This window comes from Nycticebus coucang, chromosome 21 (assembly GCF_027406575.1).
Source record: "Nycticebus coucang isolate mNycCou1 chromosome 21, mNycCou1.pri, whole genome shotgun sequence".
NCBI lineage: Eukaryota > Metazoa > Chordata > Mammalia > Primates > Lorisidae > Nycticebus > Nycticebus coucang.
The window spans coordinates 15,227,377-15,252,808 of NC_069800.1; the positions used below are offsets into that span (position 1 = coordinate 15,227,377).

The following is a 25,432-nucleotide window of genomic DNA, read 5'->3' on the forward strand; positions in this document are numbered from 1 at the left end:
TGGACACCTCTAAGCCCTTGGCAGGCAGTAGCTAGATCATAACAAGTGTGTTCACATGCAACGCAAGGGGCAGGTCAACTCTGGGACCCTGTTATCCCCCAGGGATAGCTATTGTGCTACCACAGGCCCCAGGGAGGGAAGTGTGGGAAGAGGCTAGATTGGACAACTTTCTTTGACTGAGCTGCTCACCCTGGCTAAATAGCAAGTCCTTCTGGGGGACACCAGGAGGCCTAAGCTGAGGGCTTGCAGGATTTTTTTTTTAGAGATAGTAGAGATGGTCGAGTGCTGCAGCACAGCTCACAGCAACCTCAAACTCTTGGGCTTGAACAATCCTCCTGCTTCAGACTCCCAAGTATCTGGGACAGGCGTGTGCCACTACACCTGGCTGTTTTCTATTTTAGTAGAGATGGGGGTCTCTTGCTCTTGCTCAGGCTGGTTTTGAACTCCTGAGCTCAAGTGATCCACCTTCTATGGCCTCCCAGGGTGCTGGGATTACAGGCATGAGCCACTGTGCCCAGCTGCTTACAGGCTTTTCGAATGACAATTTCCAGATAAGGAATTTAGGGCAGGGCATCAGAGGTGGGCATGGGTGTGGCCATCAGGGCAAGGAAGACATGTGAGCTGCAGCCTCTTTCCAAGTCCCACTAAACCTCTTGAGCACAGGAGTAAGGGGGAGAATAAGCAGCCTTACAGTATAATGTGCTTTTCTTTCCAATGTTATTAAATTTTATTAGTTTTCTTTTGGTTTGGCAAGTTCAATGGATTGATTCGTGGAGAAAACTGAAGCTTACAAATTCAGTGGTCAAGACTTGCTGGGGAAGAGGTTGAAAAATCAGGTCACAGAGACTCCATGGATAAACATGGGGAGGCTTCTGCTGCGAAGGGCATCTCTGCTAAAGGAAGACTGTGCGTGCTATGGGTCTGCACAAGCAAGCACAGCAAGAGTCACACTGCAGGCTGCTGGGGTGATGCCCGCTCCTAATGGCAGCCACTACGCATTGCTAGGAATCCTAACAACCAGCTGGTTTTAGCTTCAGAAACTCATATGCTGCTATTATGTTCTAGCAGCAAGGTTGCATTTTATTAAAAAAGAAAAAAAAATCTCTTTTGTAGAGAAAGCTTAGTAGAAGTCCTAATTGGAAACAGGTTATTTAGGCAGTGGATTTAAGTAATTTTAAAAAGTCACAAGAGAAAGAACTGGAAATAAACAGTGGAAAGGCCTTTAGACATCAGACAGCTGGGGGTGAGCTGGGTGAGCACAGAGCTTTAATTAAATCTGATTGAGCCAATACTTCGTACAAACGGTGAAAGTCATCTCTTCACGTGGTCTTTGACCGTCCTGCACTCTCCGGGAGTTGCTGAGGTTCTGGACCTTCCTAGGACGGAGATGAAGCCCGTGTGGCCTGCTGCCTGTCCTGGTGTGGTCTGCTGGTCAGAAGTCAGATGCTGCAGGCGTCAATGCCAGGAGGGGAGAGCTGGACTGCCCAGAAAGAGGTGTGGGCCCCATTCTGGCAAGTCTGTTATCTTGGAATTTGCTTTCACTTTTGTCAAATGGGGACAACTTTTAGTGTATTAGTTACCTACTGTCTCATAACAAATTATCCTCCAACTCAGCAACTTCAAACAATAAGTAACCTAGGTAACCAGTGACCAATAGAAAAGGGCAATGCCACCTGGAGGCGCAGGGGGGCCAATGAGAGACCTGCAGCCAGTTTCAAACAGAGAAGATTCACACTTCTGCAGCCCTTTGCTTCTCGTCTGTCTCCCCTTCTCATGAGGGGAACCCACTTCCAGCTCTTCGGAAGGGCTCTGAACTTTCTCTTTGTTCTTCGTTACCCTGAAACTTGCGCGGGTGACTTTTGCTCTCTATCCGCACCGTCTGTGCCGCTCTGGTTCTATTTTCAGTTTCTGCTCCCTTTTGCTTCGGTCACATCATCACTGGGCTGAATGTCCCAGCTCAGCCGAGTAATCGAGCCAAGTCAACTGGGGTTGGGGAACAGGGACCCCTGGCCCCTAACATTTAGTATCTTATGGAGTTAACCGAGGAAGAGGAATTTGGGAGGGGCTTAGCTACTCTGGTTCCAGGTCTCATTAGATTGCAACAAAGATCTTAGTTTGGGCCACAGTAATTTGTGTTGTGTTGGAGCTGCGGGGTCCGCTTTCAGGTCGCCTCACTCACACGGCTGCAAGTTTGTGCAGCCTCCCACCGTGAGGCCCCCTCCACGGCGCTGCTCCAGGTCCTCACACCATGGCTGCTTGTGTGTGAGGATAGAGCGAGTGAGCCAGCAGAAGGGAGGCAGCAGCCTGGGAAACTGCATCACGATTTATACACCACACCACCCCTGTTACATGGATCAGCCTTGTTCAGCGTGGGGGGCGGGGAGAACCTGATACAAGGCTGGCTGCGACACTGGCCAAATATCTGCATTTTTCAAATTTCAATGTTAGTATAAGAAATAAACAAGGAAATTAATGAAATCCTTTTTTTTTTTTTTTTTTTTTGAGACAGGGTCTTATTCTGTCCCTTGGGGCCAGAGTGCCCTGTGCAGTGATGTCATCATCACTCACAGCAACCTCAAACTCCTGGACTCAAGTGATCTTCCTGCCTCAGCCTCCCAAGTGGCTTGGACTATGGGCATGCATCACTACACCTGGTTAATTTTTTAAAAAATTTTGTAGAGACTGGCTCTCACTCAGGCTGGACTCAAGCTCTGGCCTCCAATGATCCTCCCACCTCAGCCACCTGAAGTGCTAAGATTACAGGCAGGACCCACCATGTGTGGCCAACACAGTGCCTTCTGTCCAGTACCGAGCACTCTCTCTTTGTTTTTGAGACAGAGCCTCACTTAGTCACCCTTGGTAGAGTGCCGTGGCATCATACCTCACACCTCAAACTCCTGAGCTCAAGCTATCCCCTTGCCTCAGCTTCCTGAGCAGCTGGGACTGTAGGCACCCACTATAACTCCTGGCTAGTTTTTCTATTTTTAGTAGAGATAGAGTCCCGCTCCAGCTGAGGCTGATCTCCAACTCCTGAGCTAGGGTGATCTGCCTGCCTCGGCCTCCCCGAGGGATTACAGGTGTGAGCCACTGCCCAGCTGCAGTATCTCAATAAACCTGCCCCCTTTCCTTAGGGTGTAGGCCAACTACTCTGGGGGAAAGCTACAAAATGGTGGTGTACACTCAGTTTAAGTACCATGAAGAGAGTCTGGGAAGAAAGGGAAATTCAATCTTAATAGAAATCTGAGAAATTATAATTCAAAAGAAACTCCTGTGAGCTGCTATTGAAGTGTGGAAAGCGGAAGAACCAAGCAAGCAGTCTCTCTCTGGACAGTCTCAATTTCACATATTCCAACCTGTCTCAAAACTATTAAGAAATGAGTATGGTTGTGATGGATGTGTTACTTAGTTCAATGTAAGCATTTCACACTGTATATCGAAGCAGTACCCTGAACCCTATAAATGCATCAATGTACAAAGTTATGATTTAATAAAAAACAATTAAAAAAACATTCCAACCTGTTGTTCATAACAACCCACAAGACGGTCCAACCAAATTCCAATATTTCAGCACCCACATTTGTCTTCTCAATTTAACTCTTGTACCTGAAAATAGCACTAGCCATGGTCAGACCAAGTGCTCCAACCCAGGTCGTGGGAAGGGAGGGAGAATGCTCCCCGGGGACACTGCAGGGATGTGTGGCAAACACCAGAGCCCAGGGCCAGCTGATGAAAACTGTCACCAGCTGAGAGTCCAAGAGGAAGGACAAGATTTGGAACAAGAAAACGAGCAGAAGATGGTTATGTTAGCCACCTGCATAATCATTCAGGAATGCAGCAAAGGCTGAGGGAAGGGGGTGCTTTAGGTGAGGACGCAGAGCTCCTGAGGGAAGAGGGGGGCCGAGAGGAACTGCAGAGATTCTCCAGGGCTCTGAGACCCACAGTGATCATGCTGTAGATGTCTGCCTACTTGGCATTAAGCGTGTTTAGGACCATCTTGAACCTTGAAGATCCGGGTTGACACCTGATTTATTTCTGACTCCTTTCCGCTCTCCTGTGGCATCCACCAGGAGCCTGCCTTCAAGAACTCTGAGTTCTTGGAACATTGATTGTCCTGACCACAACCCAACCCCTCACCAGGGCCTTTAGGACCCCCTGCCAGACCCTGTTTAGCCTCTAATTTCCCTCTACGCCTCCAGCAGCACAGGCCTCCTTTCTGCTCCCCTAACCGAGTCCCTCTGTTCTTGCCTCAGGGCCTCTGCACAGCAGTTTTCTCTGCTCAGAATATTCTAGGTCTTCATATGGCTCCTCTTTGTACCAAGCAGATCTCAGCCCCAAATTTCCCTGGTCCTAAAAGTCTTTGTTCCTTCCCCATCTGTGATGGTCCCATTCCAGATATCCTTCCTCACTAGGCACTGACGTTGCCTGATTTTAACTTCTTTGGACCACTCCTATCTGACATGATCTTATTGATTTTCTTTTCTTGCCAACCCACCTGTCTTCCCTGCACTGGCACATTAGTGTCTTGAGAACAGGAACCTGTGCTGTCTTGATCACCACCAAATTCCCAAGCCCTAGAGCTGCCACTCAAAAAATACTCACTGATGGAATGAGTGATCGGACCACACTGGTGCTGTCTGGGGACTGTTGAGACCTCTGCTGCCCTTCAACACATAGTGGCCTTGGAGCCCTGCATGCTCCCTGCAAGTCTTTGCTCAGACCTGTGAGTGGTGGGGCTCAGTGCAGACCCAGAGATGACAGAGGCCACTGCTCAGCTGTTCCATGCTCCAGGCTCAGGGTGAACTGAGGCACCGTGAACATAGTGGCACCCCAGGAATTCACAGCCTTTTTGTGGATCACGTGCACACACAGCCCCAAGGTTTACGATAGCACACTTAGTTCCAAAACGAACAAATAATTTAAGGAATAAAAAAACAGAAGAGAAAATGTGTACCCAAGCTCTGAAAGCAATAGGAAACCTTTATTCTGATGGTGAAAAGACTTCCTGCTTTCAAACAACTGCCAAGTGGTTTAACAACAGCCAGCCTGCTGGGTAAACAGGTGTTCAGACTCAGGAAGGATTTGGTCACAAATAGGAAGTCATTCTGAACTATTTATGGAGTCCATTGATTCCATCTCTGATGGAGCCCACTTGATACATGAGAACTGAGAATAGGCAAACAACCTCTGAAATACCCACTACCAACCACCAATCCACACTGAGGTTCTCTTTCCTCTGCAAAAGGAGAGAAGTTAGTGTACATGAAATTGGAGGTGCACACATTCAGCAGGTACCTTCTTCCCCCCGAGGTGCTTGACTGCTTAGTGGGCAAACGCCATACTGTGTCCAGGAGTGCTCAGACCAGAACCCCACAGAATGTAAGCCCAGGACACAGGAATTGCTAAGTCAGGCCCAACTTTGGCCACATCTGGGTTGGAGACTTAATTATGTATATAGATTCTCTTGCTTCTAAATTACACTTGGGATTTCATCAGATAAACTTTGATTCCTTGTCTAGTGCTGTGCTGTATGTGATTCCAGGGCTATTAAACAGAGGCATTTCCAAAGAAACCCCGCATTGCTTTACTAAGGCCTAACTTACACACACGCGCCAGGTTCCTCCTAAGTAATGAGCTAAACAGGGTGTAGGTGTGGACAAGACCACACGCCTACCTGATGCTCTCCGTGGTAGCAGAGAGCAGTCCTCTTCCAGGGCATGTGAACTGGCTTTTGGCTCATCACACACTTGTTTGCTATTCCATCAACACAGCGAGAGCTGGGCCTTCTGACACCTGCTTTGTTCACAGGTGCAGAGCAGGGGTTTCAGGTATGCTGAAGACAGGTATGTGCAGACAGAACCCTTTAGATGTTGATGCTTGGGAAGAGGAAATTTTCAAGTATGAAATAGTACAGAGGGTGGGATAGCTTAGATTTTAGAGTTGGCCAGACTTTGGTTTGAAACTTGGATTGGACACTCCGCACCTGGGTGACACTGAAAACCAGCTGTGGTTTCAAAGTTTTAAAAAAGAGAGGCTCATGCAGCTGGCTAGCTACAGGAGAAGGTTGGGGGCTTTGATAGCAGGGACACTGGCAGCCCTTGGGAGCAGAGCTGGTGGGTGAAGCTCTCCCAAGCCACCCACTGGCATTGCCTCTGTTTTCTCATCTGGAAAAGGAGGACAGTGATAATACTTTCTCCAAGGGACTCTAGAGCGGATTAAATAAAATAATGTATGTAAGGAACACAGCACAGTGCACAGAAGCCATCAATAAATGTTAGGAATAATAATAACCTTTAAAATTAATGCCTCTACTACTCCTATTATTATTTCAATTATTATTACTTGTAGAAAATAAGACTAACACCTACCATTTCTTAGTCACATTCTGGTAGCTGTTTATTTGAAGTAAACCAGGTGCACTAAAATCTAGATTTACACACTCAGAGCTATGATTCTGTGAAACAAAGGAATCCACATGAGATATTGACCTTGCTGTTCTAAGAAAAACATTATTCCAACTCCTCTTTTCAGGAAAACGCCAGCACTGCAGTCCAGAGCCGGCCGGGAGGTGGTGTGCCTGGAGGGACTGATAACCTCTGGCCCGCAGGACACTCAAGTCCACAATCCCAGCTTCCAGCATGGTCACGGGTATTCCCAGAAGCCCACGCACGAGTAATTTCAGAGCCCCTCTGAGAATGGGCTGCATCGAACCTTGGTTCTCTCTGGAGAACCCAGCCTGGTGTTGGTGACCTTCCTGGTTTTGTCAACAGGGCAGGAGTTGCTGGGGGAAGCACAATTTCTGTGGGTCTGTGATCTTCTCCAGGAGACTGGAGGTACAAGGATACAGGCACACATTTTTCTCGTCTGTTATTCAAGAATTAATCCTATATAAAGGGAATTCCAGTTCCCTGAGCACCTGCTGGCCAGGGGTTAGGTGCTCACAGGACAGACCAGGAGATCAGGGGGTTTCTGAGCGAGCAGCAGGAGGGGCTGAATAGACTTGGGGCCTGTGGATGAGTAGGCTCCCTGTACCAGTGGGTCTAGACTCCACATGAACTTTGTGTTGGGCAGAAAAAAGAAAAAATAAACCAAGGGTGGGTGAGTGTCTCTTCTAGGTATCTGGCATATCTAAACACATCTGATCATTGCCACACTCTGCTCAGTAAACATCATTATTATTCCCATTTAACAGATGAGTTAACAAAGTTACAGCAAAGTTAAATGACTCCCAAAGCCCGTAGAGTCCAGTGTGGGAGGTCAGGGTTTGAACTCGGGCAGTCAGCCCCCAGGACCATGTGAAAAGCTCTGCCTTGTACATGTTAAAACAACATGAATAATACTTACAATCTCTCTCTCTCTGCCTAGGGCCAGAATGAAGCCATACATCTTATAGTAAACATTTGCCTTGGTTACAACTTGTAGAGGAGCATTTCATTAAAATCCATTTTTATTTACATGAGATTGCAGACATGCAAAATTCTTTTTTACTGTCCCAGAAATTAAAGAAATACATTGTAGCTTGATATTCTTTGTTTATGGGAAATTTTATGTGACTATAAAGAGTCCTAGTAGGTGTCTGGGATTTAACTGGAGGGCAGAATTTATCTGAGTCAGAGAGGGATGGGGCCTTCTATTGAGGTCCGTTTAGGTCAAGCTGCCCTTGTTGGGGCTAGAGCAAGGGGAGGCTGAGTGGCTAGGAGGGTAAAAGCCACATATTTCCCACCCTGACTTGGTTCACCATTTTGTACTAAGAGCACTAAGGCCTTCTCATTGTTTAGAAAGACTCCCCTGAGGCTTCCCAGGTAGCACAAGCCAAGCCCTCTGAGGACTCCAAAGCAGAAAGGAAACTAGACATTACACCAGGGACATCCTGACATCCTGACATCACTGGGTCATCTAAGAACCTCCTGCTATTCCCTTTTCAATCTCTTCTCCTTGTCTTGAAACAGATTGGCCTGGAATAAAGAAGATTGGACTGGAGGAGTGGTGTGACATATTTAAAAACCAAAAATCAAAACACTCCACACACTTTCCTCTCCATGACTCCCCATTTTAAAATTGCAAAGAGCTTGTCAAAATGGTGCCCACACCCCCATGTTCACTGAGGCACAGGTCACAGGAGCAAAGCTACTGAATCAACCTGCGTGTCCATCAACAGATGAATGGACGAAGACATCATGGTATGTATACACCAGGCAATATTACCATGGTATATATACGCCAGGCAATACTACCAGGCCACAAAGGGAATGGAATCCTGTCATTTCCAGCAACGTGGATGGAGCTGGAGAGCATGATGCAAAGTGAAATAAGCCAGGCACAGGAAGACAAATCCTGTGTGTTCTCACTCCTGGGTGGGAGCTGAAAGGCTGACCCCACGTATGTGAAGAGTGGAGTGACAGATTCCAGAGATGGGCAAGAGTGTGGCTTGGTGGTGGGGGACGAAGAGGGGTTGGTTAATGGGAACAAGCAGACAGGTAGAAGGAATAAGCTTCAATGTTCGATAGCAGAGTCCATTGACTACAGTTAACAACGCGTTTTATGTTCACAATAGCTAAGAGAGAGATGACTCGAAATGTTCTCACATCTAGAAATCACAAATGCTTGCAGTGATAGAGACTCTGATGCCCTGTTACTTTCTATGCATGTAACAAAAATTTTACACTTAACCCATAAATATGTACAAATAGTGTGTACTGATAAATAAGTTAAAAAATAAAATAAAATTGTAAACTAAGGCCTGATTATCTGATGAGTTAGCAATAGAGATATGGCTTGTCAGGGGCTCAGAGAACGAAGACCCATCAGGGTTTGATAAAATGTCCAAGCTCTAGTTCATCAGGGAAAGGGATGGGGGAGAAAGGAGGGACCGAGAATATGACAGGTCAACCCACAGGCCAGTCAGCGCTGTGGACTTCAACTGTTCATATCCCCACATGTGAAACCATGACCTCCAGGGGTCTAGGGAGCTCCCAGATGCCAATGTGAAACTCCCAGGGACTGAGGCTGCCCAGGACTTAGGTGTCACTGCATCCGGGGTCCCAGAAGGAGCCCAACAGGGCTTTCCCCACAAGTGCCACCAGCAGGGTGATGGCTCTGTAAGAGGCCAGGAGTAAGAATAACACACAGCTGTTACACTTTTAATTAGGAAAATGAAATTTCGCCATTACCTTTGGAGATCCTACCACCTTTTTGGATCTGACACACACAATTTTGAATGGACTTCAGAATGTTGGGCTGCAGGCTGCCTCCTCTCTGAAAATAAGCTCTCCTAACTGCTCAGTTTGTACTCATTAGCACAGAACAACAAATAGTCCTTAACCTGTCTGCATGCTCAGGACAAAAATCCTGAAGTCTTCCATCATTTATTTCATTTTCTCACTCCCAATTCCAATGTATCAGCAAAGCCTCTTGTCAACTCCAAAAAATACTCAAAGTCAGCAGCCATTCCTTCTTGTTATCCTTTTCTTTTCTTTTTGGATAGGGGACGAAGAGGGGTCTTGCTCTGGTGCCCAGCCTTGATAGAATGCAGTGGGATCAGCCCAGGTCACAGCAGCCTCAAACTCCTGCCTCAGCCTCCTAAGTAGTTGGGATTTTAGGTGCGAGCCACCACGCCTGGTTATTTTTTTCTGGTTTTGGTAGAGGCAGAGTCTCACTCTTTCTCAGGCAGGTCTCCAACTCCTGGACTCAAGTGATCCTCCTGACTCTGCCTCCCAAAGTTCTAGGATTCCAGGCATAAGCCACTGTGCCTGGCCCTGCGTCTTTTATATTTACTGCTTCAAACTCCACTCAAGTCTTACCCCTGGCTTTCTACCTGGTCCCCGGCCACCATCTTGCCCCAGTAGGGTCCTTTTTTGCTCAAGTAGTTGGGTGATTTTCTAAAAATATGAATTTCATACTGTCACTCTACGTCTTCAAACTCTCCAGCGGCTTCTCATTGCGCCCCAATCCTCACTGTGAGTCCCCTCCGTGCTCTCTCTCAACCACACTCACCTTCTTCACGAGGCTTTCGACTGGCCTTTCCTAAGACCGTCAAACATGGCAGGGTTGTTCCTGTCTGAACACCCACTTTTCTTTCCACCTTGGACTGTCTTCTCCCAGATCTTCATTGGCGCTGCCTTCACGAGTTTGGCTAACACCGCCTCTCCACCTTCCGCACCTCGTCACCCCATCCCATCACCCAGGGCATTTCCTTCATGAACTTGGTGTTTTTTATTCTTTGATCATTTGCTGGTTCACGGCTCCTTGCCTTGTGAGTTCCAGGGGGCGGGCACCTTCCTGTCTTGTTCACCTGTGTGCCCTGTGCCTGCACCTCCCAGCAGCGAAGGGACACCCACACGGAACAGTGACTCTGTTTCTGCTGTTTCAACTCACCTTGTACACTGGTGGCAAGTGTGATTTGCCATCTGTGTGTCTACCTGACCACCCAGGCACCCACTGAGGCTCCTTTGCAGCTCCCCAGTTAGCCAGGCCCTTAGCAAAGAGCATCTGAGAATCTATCAGGTGCCAAACAATACTCTGGGTGCTGTGGAGATGGGGGTTGGGGTGACAGACAGAGACTGGCTGGGCTCCCAGGGGCTCTCTGTCTCACATCACTATTCTTTTGGCAGAAAAGAGACTCCCCACACCTCTGTGGCCGTGACATGAATGCAGTGTGGTCGCATCACCGCACACGCCTCCTCCTGCTGACCTTGGCCATGCTGTTCTCTTACTCGAGTTTGTGAGGTCAGCAGCCCAGCCTTTCACCACATTTCCGGGGGGGCAACGGCTGTGTGTCTGCTGGGGTGGCACGTTCCTTCTGTTCAGAGTGACTCGTGTTCAAACCAGCACCTGAACCACAGGCCACATCTTAAGTGGTGCCATTTTCTTCAAGAGTAGAATGTTGTAGTATTTTTTTTCACCTCATTAAACCATCAGCCCTTGCAGAGGTGCCTTCCCTGGAAACCCTTTTCTCTCACGCATGCGCCGTAACTCTCGGCATCCTTAGTTTTCTCCAAAGCACTGATGCCACTTGGAAGGATTTATCTTCGCTCTGTCCCTCTATCCCACTATCCTAATCTCTCTCTCTCCTTCTCTATCTCCATACACCCAGTTGCCCATCCACTTACCCGCCTCGCTAACCATCAGTCATCTTCCCTGGACATTTATCATACCACAGCCACTACTAGAAGAGGATTTTCCCACGGGTGTCTCTCCTGTACCTTGGATGCAGGAGGCACTCAGTAAACATCTGGTAAATCAGTGGGTGAACTTAATGTCCAAAGAAGAATTTCTGTAAACATATTCCCCCAGAATACAATCAGTGCATTCTTACCTGGCTTTAAATTCACAGCTGACTCAGAGACAGCCCATGTTTAATTAACATTATTGTGAAAAGACATGCCGAGCGGGCTCAGGGCTCAGGTGCCAGTTGTAGCTTGAGCTGTGGACACCTGAACTGCAGCTAGTTGGACGCAGACTATAAAGTCACAGCGCCCATGGTGCCTGGTGAGCAGGGCTGACGGGTGAACAAGACAGGAAGGTGCCCGCTCCCTGGAGCTCACGAGCCAGTGGGCAACACAAGGCAAGGAGCGCGTGAACCAGCAAATGATCAGAGTGCTCTGGAGGCCTCCGCTGCAGGAACAGGGGTGGCAGCCCCCAGCTTGCTGCAGGAATGTTTTGTGACCTGCTAATGCTCCATGTCCTCCTTTATCATGGACGATTTCCAAGGATATTTGTCCAGGGTGTAGTGTGAAGGCCACACATGGGGACTCTTCAGCTCCCTCACTGGGTATGAGGCTCTGCCGGCTCCTGGAGGGCCAGTGTGGTGGGTCTCTGTGCTAAGGGCTGGGGCTGTCTGGGCCCACCTGGCAGCTCTCATGGGGCTCAGGAGAGGATGTGGTAGCCCGAGATGGCCAGGGTCCACCAGAAGGACGTGAACTTAGCAGAGGTCACATGCACACCCCAGCTAGGGGTGAAGAAGGCATTTGCTATCCCTGCCTTTCTGCTTTCCTGGTGAGTGGTTTTAGGCAGTGAACCATGAAGGAGGGGTAAGACCAGCACAGAATGGCACGAGGCTCTGTGGGCAAGGTCACTGTTCTAAATTGACTCTTGGAGCCAGGCTAGAGAGAGAATCCACCATGTCCGCGCTTCTGGCTGGGCCCCTGCAGCCCTCAACACCTCACTGTCACTGTTCCTGTGAGTGCACCTTACTTCATTTCTCTGAGCCTCAATGCTTTCCTAGCATGTCCATTCCTGGTCTTGTGTCAACAGTGTTCCCCTCAGAGGGTTATTGGGGAGAGCAAATGAGCTCCCACATGAGCACGTGAAGCTCTGCCACAGAGCCTGGTGCAGGTCAGCACCACAGATGCACTCCTCCGAGAGAAGAGTAAATAAAAAAAGCATCTGCCAGGCAGATGGGCTTTTGACCTCACTGTATTCACCCTTTAACTCAGGGGTAGCCACCTGTAGGGGCAGTGAGGTGGCCCACAATCTATATGTCTGACTGTGTTTACTACAGGGATCCTGTAAAGATCCATTTGTCTGTGATAGGAGGCAAAGTGGGGGACATTGTGTCATGGAAAGAAATGACATTTGTGTCCCAAAGATGGACTCCCCTCTTGGGACGGTGCTCAGCTGTGATGGTTGTAAGATTCTGGGTTGCTGGTACCTTGAAAGTCTGGGCACCCAGGACACCTTTTCCAAGGATGTGGGCAGTGACCTGAAACCCACTTTCAAGGAGCAACATGTGATTTAACTACATGGAATGAACGTCGTCCTCACATTTCTGGAACGATGCACCTCAGTCTCAGTGACAGCTACACCAGGTCTGCCAGGCTAAAGGGGATGACCGCTTCATTTTCTTCCACACAACTGGAGGGTGCTGTTTCTGTGTACTCTCTTACAAACCCAAATGCAAGCAACAGAACTAATAAAAAGCATGGCCATGATTACTCCAGGTCATTCTAATGGCCCTACTCTGTTGATGAGGCAATTGAAATGAAATTGGGCAGAGGAACCCAGAGGAACAGAGAAGTGTGATGATTTAGATAATACCTCAAGAGGGAGAAAATCCCAATTAACGAATGAGCAAAAACGTACACAGACTTTTCGCCAAAGGAGATGATGGTAAATAAGCCTGTGGAAAGATGCTCAACATTGTGTCTTGTCCAGGAGATGCAAATTAAAACCTCAGTGAGGTGCTGCTCACACTCACTAGAATGTCTAAAATTAAAACAAAACAAAACAAAATGAAATGGGCAACGCTGAGTGCCGGTGGCACAGCAGAGCGACTGCAGCCCCCCACATTGCTGGTGGGGACACAAAGTGGGTTGCCACGTTGTAAAGCTGTTCGATAGCTTCTAACAAACACGCTAACCACACAACCCAGTGATTCCAATCCTGGATTATTTACCCCAAAGAATTGAAAGCGTATGCGGATACACAGGCCTGTGACGGATCTGTGTGCCTTTGATTATTGTGTTATGCTGGCCCAGAGAAAACAGCCACCAAGGCAGCACAGGCTTGTCCTACAGTCATTTATCCCTTTTTTTTTTTTTTTTTTTACAATAACCAAAGACCAAAGCTGTGTACTTGGCAGTGGAACTGATTCAATTCTTCATTCTAGGGAAGGGAAAAATGTGTAGGTGGTTCTGGATTAGCACAAACCAACGCTGGTTAACTTTGCCACTTGATTGGTTCAGGATGGTCAGGTGACCTGGGTTGGCCCAGTCAGATTTTTGTTTGATGATGCCATCAGCAGTTGGGCACGTTGTCTTTCTCGTTCCTGGCCACGTGGTATTGAGGCCCATGACAGGGCTGAAGCTCTGCTCAAACCTTATCTGATGCCCATCTTCCTTTGTAGTTTTCAGAGACACCAATACATTTCCCTCATGTAAGATCTTTCGTTACCTGAAACTGAAAGCCTCTAGGTATGACTCTGAGGCAGAGGCGATGAAACGCAGCGGCAAGCGCTGGGCAGGAGACCTCAGTGCTGCTCTGAAACCAACAGCTTCTGCCACGGGAAGATCAGGAGTGGGAGCCTGCCGGACCGGGGCTGGGGGCGGGGGATGGCTAAGGAAGAAAGCCCCAGGCAGACGGTCAAGGCACAAATTCAGCCTTAACCACCTCAAGGTAGAACCCTTGCCCTTTGGGGGATAATGAATCCCCGAGGCCATTTCCTCTGCTAAAAATACGGATAATACTGTCTTAAAACTCAGTGGGTATATTTTTGTTGTTATTACAACGGCGTTTATCTATTCTTCTCATCAGGATGACTGTGTTCTCATGGTTCACATCTGCCAACACACTGCACTCCTTATAGCAGGTAATGTGCAACCTTACTTGGGGGCTTGGGAGGGCTGGGAGCCCTACCCAGGGCAGGAAGGGTGCTGGTACTTCAGGTGGACAGGGACAGGGTGTGTGGCCTGTCCAGGATTAAAGAGGCATGAGTGAGTGGCCAGTCAGGGAAGCAGAGTTACAGGTGGGGAGAGGCCCCCCAGTCTTTTTCTTATTGACTCTCCCATTCCTATTCCTTCCTGGCTGCCCAGGAAGGGGGACATCAGGCAGTGTATTTCTACAAATATTTCTATAGCATGTAGTATGCTGCCTCTGTGTTGGGGAAGCTTAATAAATAGTAGCTGTTATTTTTAACATTAGAGGAAATTCCGTAAATGCTAGATGTCCTGGCCCAGACTCTTTTTGTTGTTTTTGTTGAGACAGAGTCTCACTCTGTGCCCTGGGTAGAGTTCCGTGGCATTATCGCAGCTCACACTCTCATCCTCTAACACCTGGGCTCAAGCAATCCTCCTGCCTTAGCCTCCCAAGTAGCTGGGATTACAGGTACCCACCACATCTTACTCTTGCTTAGGCTGGTCTCAAAATCCTGATCTCAAACAATCCTCCTGCCTCGGCCTCCTGGAATGCTAGAATTGCAGGCATGAGTCACCTCGCCCACCTCTTAATAATCTGCCTAATATGAATGCTTCTGTTTTATCCAGGGGAGTTGAAGGTGAGACCCAACAGTAGTTTATTTTAAAGCCTTAGTCTGGGTTTGTAGTGAATCATATTTCCCCACCTTTGCCATTTCATGTCCTTCCAAATGTTGCCCCTATAATTCTTTGCCTGGGCATCTCCTTTGGGCCTCAAAATCCACCTGGTCTGTTCCCAGCAAGCTGGAATGCTGGGGAATTACTATCCTTTAAGTGCAGCCTTTAACCAATGTGTGATGGAAGTTGGTGGATAAATACCCCAGCTCTCCTGCCACTTTTGTGAGATAACCTAGCAGCTCTGTTTCTAAACTATTGTTCTATTCCCAAAGGAGAATCAAATCCCAGCTGCCCACAGTGGTAACTTTCTCGCTAGCACACTTTCCTTGGCTGTCTCCTCTTTCCTGCCTGACTTCCCCACTGTCTGGCTAATATTTCCTGGGATCACCATACATATAAACTACTTGCACCTGAATCCTTGCTTTGAGTCTTCTAGGAAAACTCTGACGAACGCAGGTTTCAATCCAGATGTGCAACCTCTGGGTGCTGCTAGGGTTTGTATAAATGAGCCAGCATGGACAGGGCATTACTGGGAAGAGAAGTCCAGCCAAGATTAGGTGAACCCTGCCACAGAACATCAGGCATGCTTTGAGGACGCCTGCAGAGCTGATGCGGGAGCTCTTTACTACAAACTGGAGCCATCTGCCGGCCTGCACAAACCTGAATATGAAAGTCCTAATCTGGCATGCAGTTAAACTGTTGACTTTCTGTTTGTGGTTATGCATTTAAAGCTTAACATGCTCTGAATGGAGGATTTACATTCATAAGAATATTGATTTACAAAACTGGCATGAAGTCCTTTTACTACAATATGCAATATACATTATTATGTTGCATCAAGAGCTTGGTGTTTTCTCTTTGTTGTTATTCTTTGTTTTTAAATCAAGAAAACTTGTAAGACCACAGCCCTATAAGTGTCTGGCAGTGATGCCAAGAACCTCTCTGTAAATCACTTTCTAAGAAGCAATTTCCTTCTTGTCCCATAAAACTCCTCAAAGCACCTCAGGCGAACGCCAAAGCTGTGGCTATGTTTGCAAACTGCAAATACAGCAGACATTTAATCACACTGAATTCATCAAAGTCCTAATTGAGACAGGAACTCCAACCATACAGCTTAATTGCTTTAGTTTCAGATGGGTAATAGCCTTGGCCACGCGCGGCCCTTCATCCTGGTATAGAGAGAGGCTCGTGGGTACTTGCTGGTAACTTGCTCAGCCAAACGAAAGTGCAGATCAACATAAATAACAAGCTAAGCTAGACTGGTGATTGTATTTATTAATCACATCAATTCCCAATATCCAGCCCCACCAGCTCACTGCCTGGGAGGGCTCCTCAGTGGGCGAGGTTCATTTCTTGCTGATCTTTCTTTCTTCCTCCCAAAAGAAGCAGAGAAGCAAGCACCAGTGCCTTGAGATCATCTTTCTATCACTGTCTCCTCATTTTGATTTTCATAGAGAAGACCTCTCTGCCCATTGCTGCCCTTCCTGTCATGTATCCTGTGACTGTTAATTAAATTATGGACACCAGACACCCCCGATTGTTAGATACATTTCACCAACTAGTTGGTCAAATTATCCCAGTGACTTGGGATGAAATCTGGAGGTGAGCACCCCAGGAATTGATATTCTGAGAGCTGGTAATGGTGTCTAACTTTTATTGACTTACCATATGGACCAAGCACTATTAATGCTAAACATGCTATGGGGAGCCCTTATGACAACACTAGGAAGAAGATGTACTTAGACCCACTTTGTAGATGAGAAAACTGAGGCTTGGAGAGCTTAAGGAACTTCACCAACAGCTAACAAATGGGAAGCTGGGATTTAAACACAGGCCAGTCTGATTGCCCAGCCCACATTCTTTCCAAAACATCATTTTGCTTCCTGTACAAAGACTTCAGGGATTCTGCAAAACCATGCAGAAGAGAGCTGGACGGCCTTGGAAATCTCCAGTGGGCACAGGACAGGAAAGTCAAAAGGGAGGACTGGCACCCGGAATCACCACGGGGACTGCTCCTACCCAGTCAGTGGTCACATGGGGCTATGAGATGTGCCAGTGACCTTCCAGGGGAAGTGGGGAGCCAGACAACAGTGTTCCCTGGAGTTCAGGAAGCCATTTGCCTTCTATGCAGGTGTCAAACCAAGCTGGGGATGAGCTACTTTTGCTAATGGATGATTCAAGCAACTTCCTAAGTAATTAGCTGCCGGGCAGACTCGACTCTGCCCAGTCACTTGTTTCATTTCTTCACATTATCTCTCCTCCTCTGGGCTTGCTTTTGAATCAAGCTTCAGGTACAAATGACTAATGAGCTAATGACAACACTAATAACAGCCTGGCTAATAATCATACTGCTAATGGTGACAATGCTAATTAAGAGAGTGCTAACAGCAACAGGCTCTTCTGCCGGGTGTGACTGTTCATCTTGGAAGGCCGTGTGCAGGTGCCCAAGGCAGAGGTGAGTCGGGGAAGAGCCAGCAAAGTGCAAATGGCAACAAAGATAAAGACTTTTTTTTTTTTGGTACTGACTATATTTATAGGAGATTTTACAAACATATAATATGGTCCATAAAATCAGAGACAAGAGGTCATGACCAGAAAGATGAGAAAAAAGAAAATGAGCTTTAGCAAGTTAGGCAGAGCTTAGTCACTAGGTATACAAACAGCTGTCCAGGGACCCTTTCTTAGAAGGACCTTGTCCACTGTGGGCCCTGGAGCCAATTCCTGATGAGATCAAGGTGTCCCCCAGCCTGTCACCTGGAGGGAACTAACCCACCAGGCGAATCAGTAGGCACCAGGGTGATGGCCAGCAGCAAGGGTGCAATAGGGCAGGGTGTGTAATGCAGGGAGACCCTTGGGCCTGTGCCAGAGAACGGACAGTGTGGGCGCCTGGCCAATTGCTGAAAGGTGAGGGGACCTGGAAAAGGGGCATGGGAGGAAGTCGTCCAGACCTTTCCTTAGCTCTTCAAACCAACCAACCGTTTCTAGCTGGAAATAGCACCTGTTCTCATGGAGGCAGCTGGTTGGGGGATTAGGATCATCAGGTTTCTCAATATTGTATGTGGAGCTGCTTCCCTGGGATTCTAGAAGTCTCTTTTTTTCTAGAAGGTACTCAGAGGTGTAGGTGTCTGGGAAGACAGCTCATTATTGCTATGAAGAAGTCACAATGTCTATGTCAGAGCTGGCAAAACAGTGAGGAGCCCTGCAAGCCTTCGGGGCTGCAGTGGACGGCAGCCTCTGCCGCCAGGACCGGCGTGCCTGAAGGACAGACCCCACAGTGCTCCCTGGCAGACAGATGGTCTCTACAGGTGAACTGCAGGCCTGCAAGGCCCTTGTGACCCCAAAGTGAATTAAAGCATACACAGCAATAAAACGCTCTACCACTATTCGAAAGAAAGGATGTGTCCTAAATTGTCATGACCACGTATTGTGTTTAGCAGAAAAAGTTCCGGCTGTTTTCTTGGCTCTCCTCCTTTCTCATTTATTCTATTTTCACTGAGGCAAATGATGCCTAAAATTGTTTTAGGCCACTCTGAGTCAGATCAGTAATATATCAAAGACAGTGTGACACCTTCAAATTTGTAACATGTATCTTTCAGGGTGCTTAATTATGTTTATTTGCAGCTGGGCATTCTAGATTTTATCAACATGAAGATTAAATAATGGTTGCTTGATAGCCCCCAGTTCCAGCTGGACTAGCCTCCTAGGGCAAGAGGTCCCATGGCACCCACTGCCTAAGACCACAGGGCCCTGAAGCCGCTTGTATTCCAGAAAGACAATCCCCTTCCTGAACTCCGCACCTGCCCCTCCACAGAGGTCATGTTCCACCCCCACAGAGAAGCTGTCGGTCAGCCTTACCTGCCCAGCAAAGAGCCCACAGACACCAATGATGCACAGAATATTGAATACGGCTGAGCCTACGATGGTCCCAACTCCCACGTCGCCCTTGGTGATGAAGACTCCTGAAATATAGACTCAACATCAGCCAGGCTTTTAGGACCCAGGTGCATTCCAAGGTGGGTATGGGGGAACTTTCATGAATGTTAGTCTGTCCTTAGGGTCTATATGGAACAGCTGAGGTATGGAGGGAGCCTTCTGATCCACAGAGGTGAGACTGTCCCATGGGAACATCTGGACTGGGCCTGGCACAAGCTCACACACAGGAAAAGCATCGCTTAAATGGAACAGCAGCAGTGGAGGGGCAGCTGATGTTCTGCCTGTTGAAGCCTCTGGATTCTCATTTCCTATAAGTAGCAGACAACCTGTCTGCCCACCGTGTTATTCCTTCAGACAGCAAAGGGTTGAGACATCTCTGAGGCCATCACTTACCTATGACTGATGTGAAAAGCTCTGGGGCTGAACTGCCCGCTGCCATGAACGTGGCCCCTGCCACATCTTCACTGAGGTGCAGGCGCTACAGAGAGCAAACAAAGAAAGCACAGGTGAGCTGGGACTCCACCTGGAACAGCGGGGACCATGCTTATGGAGGTCCCAGGCCCTGAGAAGCAAAGCCTGAGGCTTCAGTGAGAGGAGGAATGAAGAGGCCTGGGGCTCAGTCTCCCTCCCCATCTCCTCCTCTAGCCTCTTTCCCACCCCTTTCCCTCCTCCCAGAGCCTGGCCATTCCTGTAGGAACCCTGCTGAGCCAAAGCTCCTGTCACTGTCCTCACAGGGCAGGGTTAGGGAGTGGACTGCATGTCCTCAAGAGCTAAAGGCTCTTGGGAAAATCTAGGGACTCCTACTCCAAATGCCCCCAGGGGCTGTGCCGAAGGTGAGGAGGAGTGGAGCAGCCTTGTGGGGTCACCACAGACTTCACCTCCTTCTACAGGCAGCCCTGCTCTGCTCCCTCAGAGTGACCAGCTGTTTGATTTTAAAAGCGATGCCAACGATCCAGATTTTTAATGCAAAATGCCCTGATTTTTGCAATATTTGCTGGTATTGAGCTAACAAGGCTCATGACTACCAGTTTGTGGGACTTCATTTTAGGAGGCCTTTGGGGGTGTGCATGTGGGGCGTCCCCCTCCCGAAGCCCACTCCCCATCCTTGGTGCAGTGAGAGAATGGGGGTAGGGGCTTGGGACTGAGCGAAATGTCGGCCCTGTGAGGTGGTCCACACAACAAACTCCCCAGGTGACCCCATTTGTGAAACCAGGTGATTTCCAAGAGGACAAGACAAACACAGGCCGGGGGCTGGTTAGCAAGTTCAGCTTCTCTGCATTCAGCCATGACCCAGAAAGTGCGCTGCTGGCTGTCAGGAAACAGCCAGTTCCCTGCCAGCGTTTTAGGAAGAGACACAGGCTTGGGTGACATCCTACCCTTCTCAGTGGCACCAGAAGCTGCACTTCCTCACTCAGCCATTGGGGGCAGTGAGGCCCCAGGGTGGGACTCCAGCTCCAGGGACTGGGCAGACGCTGGCTGCAGTGGGCCTTGATCCAGGATTTTAACCTGGGACCCTGAATCCCTTTGCCGTGGACTGGACAGCTAGGCCTGTCACAGGGTACTGATACCGTCAGGTCGAAAGGAGTGGCTGGGGGAGCCTGAAGCAGCAGGGTTTGTGAGGAAGGTGGCCTGACACAGAGCCCACAGTGCCATGTGTGGTTTGCAAGCCTCACCATGAGGTGCCAGCCTGACAGGGCTGTGGCTATCCCAGCTGGGCTCCCTCCCACCAAGCCCCTTCTGCTTCATCCAGTTTATTTCTTCCTTTGTATCCCCTGACGACCCTCTGTCACCCTAACTCACTTCGACCTGCCAATATCTCCAGGACTCAGAATCACCAGTGAGCACTCGCCAGCACCCTGCTGAGTGCTGAGGATCCCAACACCCCAGCCAGGCATTCAGGGCTTCCCGGTGCTGCTGCAGCCCCTGCTCTCCCTGCCTTGGTTCCACAGCTCAGCCTTTATCTGACCACATGCCCTTCCTGGAAATGTTCTGCCATGGACTCCTCCTCTCCAGGGGCTGCTCCCATCCTGCCCTGGCAGAAACCCTTCTGAAAGCTCCTTTACAAAGAGATGAAGGGCGCAGGACAAGAACTAGTGTAAGGGCCCCCCAAACTCCATGGAGGAGCACGCCTAGCTGAAATGATGATAATAATCAGCCACTGTCCCCTTGTTTTCTTGGTAACAGTCACTGTCCCCTGGCTGGTCTCTGTGTAATTGCTCCTCTGGAGGGCACGGCTGATAGTTCGTTGTCAAGATTCTTAACTCTGCTTGGAACCTCGCGGTAGTTTTTGAGGTATCTTCCAGATCCTGCATTCTAGTGGATGGACTGACCTGTCCAGGCCGTGGAACTGACTGAACTGGTCTTGCTTTCCACCACCTGACCCCCCCCCACCCCCTGCAGCAGCCCACACCAAAGCACTGATGGCTTTGCCCCGAAACCAGCAGTTAGCAGACCCTGACTGCCTAAGCCTCTGCCCACTAAACTGTCTTAAAAAACCCTGCCCGCCTAATTCTCAGAGAGGCGGATTTGAGAAATTTCTCCTGTCTCTCCGCTTAGCACTTTGTGGAATAAGCCCTGCCGACTCTGGGTGTTGGCTCTCCTCAGGCAGCGGGGAGATGATCCCCTAATCAGTCTCTCTTCCCTCCACCCTATCTCAGCACTTCTCCCGGCCCCTTCCCCAGCCCACAGCCTGGAGCATTCTAGAGCAGCTCTGTGGCCTACTACTCTTAGCTGGTGATCGCCGTGCTGCATGTGAGCCAGTGTCCTCCCTACACGCTGGCACAGAACTTGGTCCAGGCAGAGGCCAGCTTGTTGCTACAGTGAGTGAAGTGGGCCATGCCCCAGGCACTGTCACGGCCCCACCACTGCCCCAGAAACATCCCCTCAGGCCCCAAAGCCTTCCCATCTCCACATTCAGCTTCATCATCCCTACACAGCCTCTGCTCCACCCAGGGCTGCCACCTCACAGCCCTCTGGGATACCACGTCTTCCCCCTCACTGAGCTACATCTGTCTGCCATAGGTCACAGAATTTCTCAAAACTCTGGACCCCTTCCTTGCATGTCCCGTGATGCAACCTCCCAGCTGTCCAAAGTCTAGGGACTGTCATTTTCACACAAGGAGAAAGTGAAGTCTAAGCACTTTGACCCTGGTGTTGGGCTCCCTGGATCATTCATTTATCCTATTCTCTCTCCCATGTCCTTTTCTTTGCTATTCACCACCCCACATGTGTTTTTTTTTCTGCTTTCAGCTTTAATGTATTTGAGACTGACTGAGAATCCTGCCCCCACCAACCCACAAGCTATGAGTTGTCAAACAGCGTGGAGTTCTTTCCCAACTGGGCTTTCACAAAAGCTGAAACAACATCCTTCTGAGTTTTCTCTGCCCCTCTTCCTGCTTTAGTCTACCAGTAACTGTTAAATACACACTATCAAATCACTCAAAGGTGATTAGGGAAAGCAAAGGCAGTAAAGAGTCCTGGGCAGAGAAGCCCTCAACACCAGCGGGTCAAGTAGCATCACAGTTTTTTCATCTTGTGAGAAGGTGTAACTCCAGGGAGAACTGATCCCATGACTCTTAGAAGACGTAATGTCAGATCTCTAAATATCTGTAAGCTCTGGGCTCAGCCCCCTCACCACTCACAGCAAAATGTTTCCTTGGTGACTGAGGTTGTTTAAGGGCCGTGGCACCACGCTACCCTTACAGGGGACAGGCACCGGCGACCTCTCCTCTCTTGTTACATTGACCTGAGACCAGAGTCCAGGTGGGAGCAGGGAGTGCTCGGGATAAAGGGGGCCCCGTCTGTGCCCACCACTCACATATGGGTGTGGGTCCTGGAGGGGTAGTTGGTTCTAACAAAACCATGGCCTGGTCCAAGCTCATCTCTGTAATGGAGCAGTGATGAGCCTGAAGACTTGGAGCTCCACTCTCGACTCCACCCCATCTCCCTGTGTGACCTGGGCAAACTGCTCAACTTCTCTGAGCCCTGGTTTCCTTGTTTCTAAATGGGGGGTAACAGTAGTTACTCAGCAGAGTTCATGGTTAAAGACATGAATGGACATACTGTAACCATACTCCTTTAGCAATTAAACCAGTTTCTGGCACATACTGGACCCAGGAAAAACAACACCCCCCACCCTGGGAAACATTTTCTTTCATTTTCCTGCCTTTCTAAGCTTTTTGTTAAAAAACTCGATGCCAGCCCTCACTTCCTGCTTAGTTTTTGCTTTCTGATGCTTCTTCCTACAAGGGCGAATGTGCTGTCAGGTTTCCTCAAAAAAGTGCAATACACAGCTATGATTTAATAAAAAAAAAAAAGAACATCAATACGTTAAAATACTGAACTTTAACACCAGTAAAGCAAAATGTGACTATTACTATTGGAAACGTTCAGTATTTATTAAATGTTTACTATATACTAAAAAAAAAAAAGTGCAATGCATGCTGACAGTGGTTCTTATGCTCCTAGAAAATAATAATTTTGCTACTCACAACAACATTGTGTGGGAAAGAGACAGCATTTTTCTTTGCATGAAGAATAAACCACAGAACAGTAGTATTTTAGAGGTCTCCAGTGACACCAGTGGCAGGTGCTTGACACTTCCTTCTGTTTGACCTAAGGTGACCCTGCTTGCAGGGTGAATCTCTTTGAGGAAGGGCTTCCACACATGCCCTCCGCGCATCTCAGGTGCCACCTCACTTTCCTTATCCTGTGCCGCTGCCTCTCTAGGGTTACTGCTGAATGACTGTCGATTTATTTATTTTTAAATACCAAACCCTAACACCCTTCCAGGATATGGAGGAAACTGCTTAAGTTTGTGGCTGTCAAAGTTTATGGTTTCTAACCAAAAGCAGCCTTAGTATCACCTGGGAATTTATCAGCAATGAAAGTTCTTGCCCCACTCCCAACCTCCTGACTGTCCCCAAGACCTACTGAATCAGATACTGGAGGGGGGTCGGGGAGAAGGAAAGGGGAGGGGCCACAAGGTTTGGGAGCCACTGACATAAAGACATTGCGTTTCCAGATGGGAGGGGTGTTTGGAAGAGGCATCTTCTGAAACCGAGATTCTGAATTAAAAAGATACATAAATAAAATGGAAAGCCTTCAGATAAAGGAAACTACATTTCAAAACAGACAAAGTGATAAAAGAGGCAAGAGAATGAAAGCGTTCTAGACCCGCTGCATATTTTTTGATGAAAGGAACTGAACTTGCTGTTCAGCCGGCGTCGGTTGCCCACTGTGATGATTTCTAACAGGGCACTTTCCTGATGTCTGTGGCTGTTCTTTCATCTCAGTGCCTTCTGGGCCTCCACGTGGAGCATTTCTGTACATACACGGAGAGTGAAGTGTGGCGGAGGTGTGCGGCTGGGGTTTTCTCATCCTGGGAGGATCTCATACATCACCAGATATAGGGGCAGAAGGAACCAGAGAGAGGTGGAGCAAATGATAGGGAGGAAGGAAGAGCAGGATTCAAAAGGGGACAAGAAAACAGGGAAGCAGAGCTCAACACAAACAGCACCATCGGTCATGGCCGAGTGGAGCAGGAAAAGGTAGGGGTGTGGTTTCATGAAACGCCAAGCAGACTAACGGAGCTCTGTGCTAATACTACCTGGGGCTCTCAGGTGTGCTGAGGCCTGGCCTTCCCGCCTCTCCTGGCCTGCAAGGACTCCCCAGACTGCAATGAGGAGGCTGGAACAGTCCAGGGTACAGGCCCTGACGCCCACCTGGCTCATATAGATAAAAAATAGGAGGCACATACCTCACAGATCTTTTCCAAGGAGGGGACGAAGAAGTCATCGCACACAATGGCCAGCGCGTAGAACATGTACATGGCCTGGAAGAGAGAAGAGGAGAAAGAAAGAGTTAAAATAGAGTGAGGCAGAGCCCTGAGGGTGAGGCTCTGGCCACTTTCTGCTTCAATAACGTCCTCTGTTACCATGAATTCAACATCTTACTCAGAGTAAGGGCAATGTCAGTGCAATGCCTGAAAGACCCCCCACGACCTGGTCCCAGCTTCCCCCCGACCTCCCCTTTCTCCTCACATGTGCCCCAGATGCCTGCCTCTAGGCCGCTGCTGTGCTGGTTCCCTCTGCTCAGAGCACTCTTCCCCCACACGTCTCGCTGGCTCCCTCTATCATGCCCTTCATGTCCCTGCTCAGATGTTAACCTCTACCCTCTCCCTCCCATTTCTCTCTACCTACCTGCCTCTTTTTTTTATTATTATTTTGATATATCATATGGAAAATTAATTTGTCTGTTTTCTGTGTCCCCCACTAGAAGTCCAGAAGGTTGTGGACTTTATCCATACAACGACTGCAGTATCCCCTGCAAACAGCACAGGACCTGGTACATAGCAGGTGCTCAGTAAAGGTAAGTAGAATGAAGGCATAAACAAGGGAACGCTTCCAATACACTTGTTTGCTCTCCTGCAGACTGCTCCCTGCAGGAGAGCCTTTGCAAACTTGCTTCCATATCTT

General features: G+C 48.7%; 1 protein-coding gene across 3 annotated transcripts in view; it reads right to left on the reverse strand.

The window, feature by feature from the left end:
* The window catches only part of SLC24A3 (solute carrier family 24 member 3), a 542,017-nt gene that overhangs the window by 113,938 nt on the left and 402,647 nt on the right, over positions 1-25,432 (reverse strand). For all 3 annotated transcript variants that reach the window (XM_053574485.1, XM_053574487.1, XM_053574486.1), the window contains exons 4-6: positions 24,715-24,789; positions 19,350-19,434; positions 18,879-18,982 (exon numbers count right to left, since the gene is read on the reverse strand). In XM_053574485.1, the coding sequence (XP_053430460.1) occupies positions 18,879-18,982; positions 19,350-19,434; positions 24,715-24,789 (264 nt within the window). The remainder of the gene's footprint in view (positions 1-18,878; positions 18,983-19,349; positions 19,435-24,714; positions 24,790-25,432) is intronic.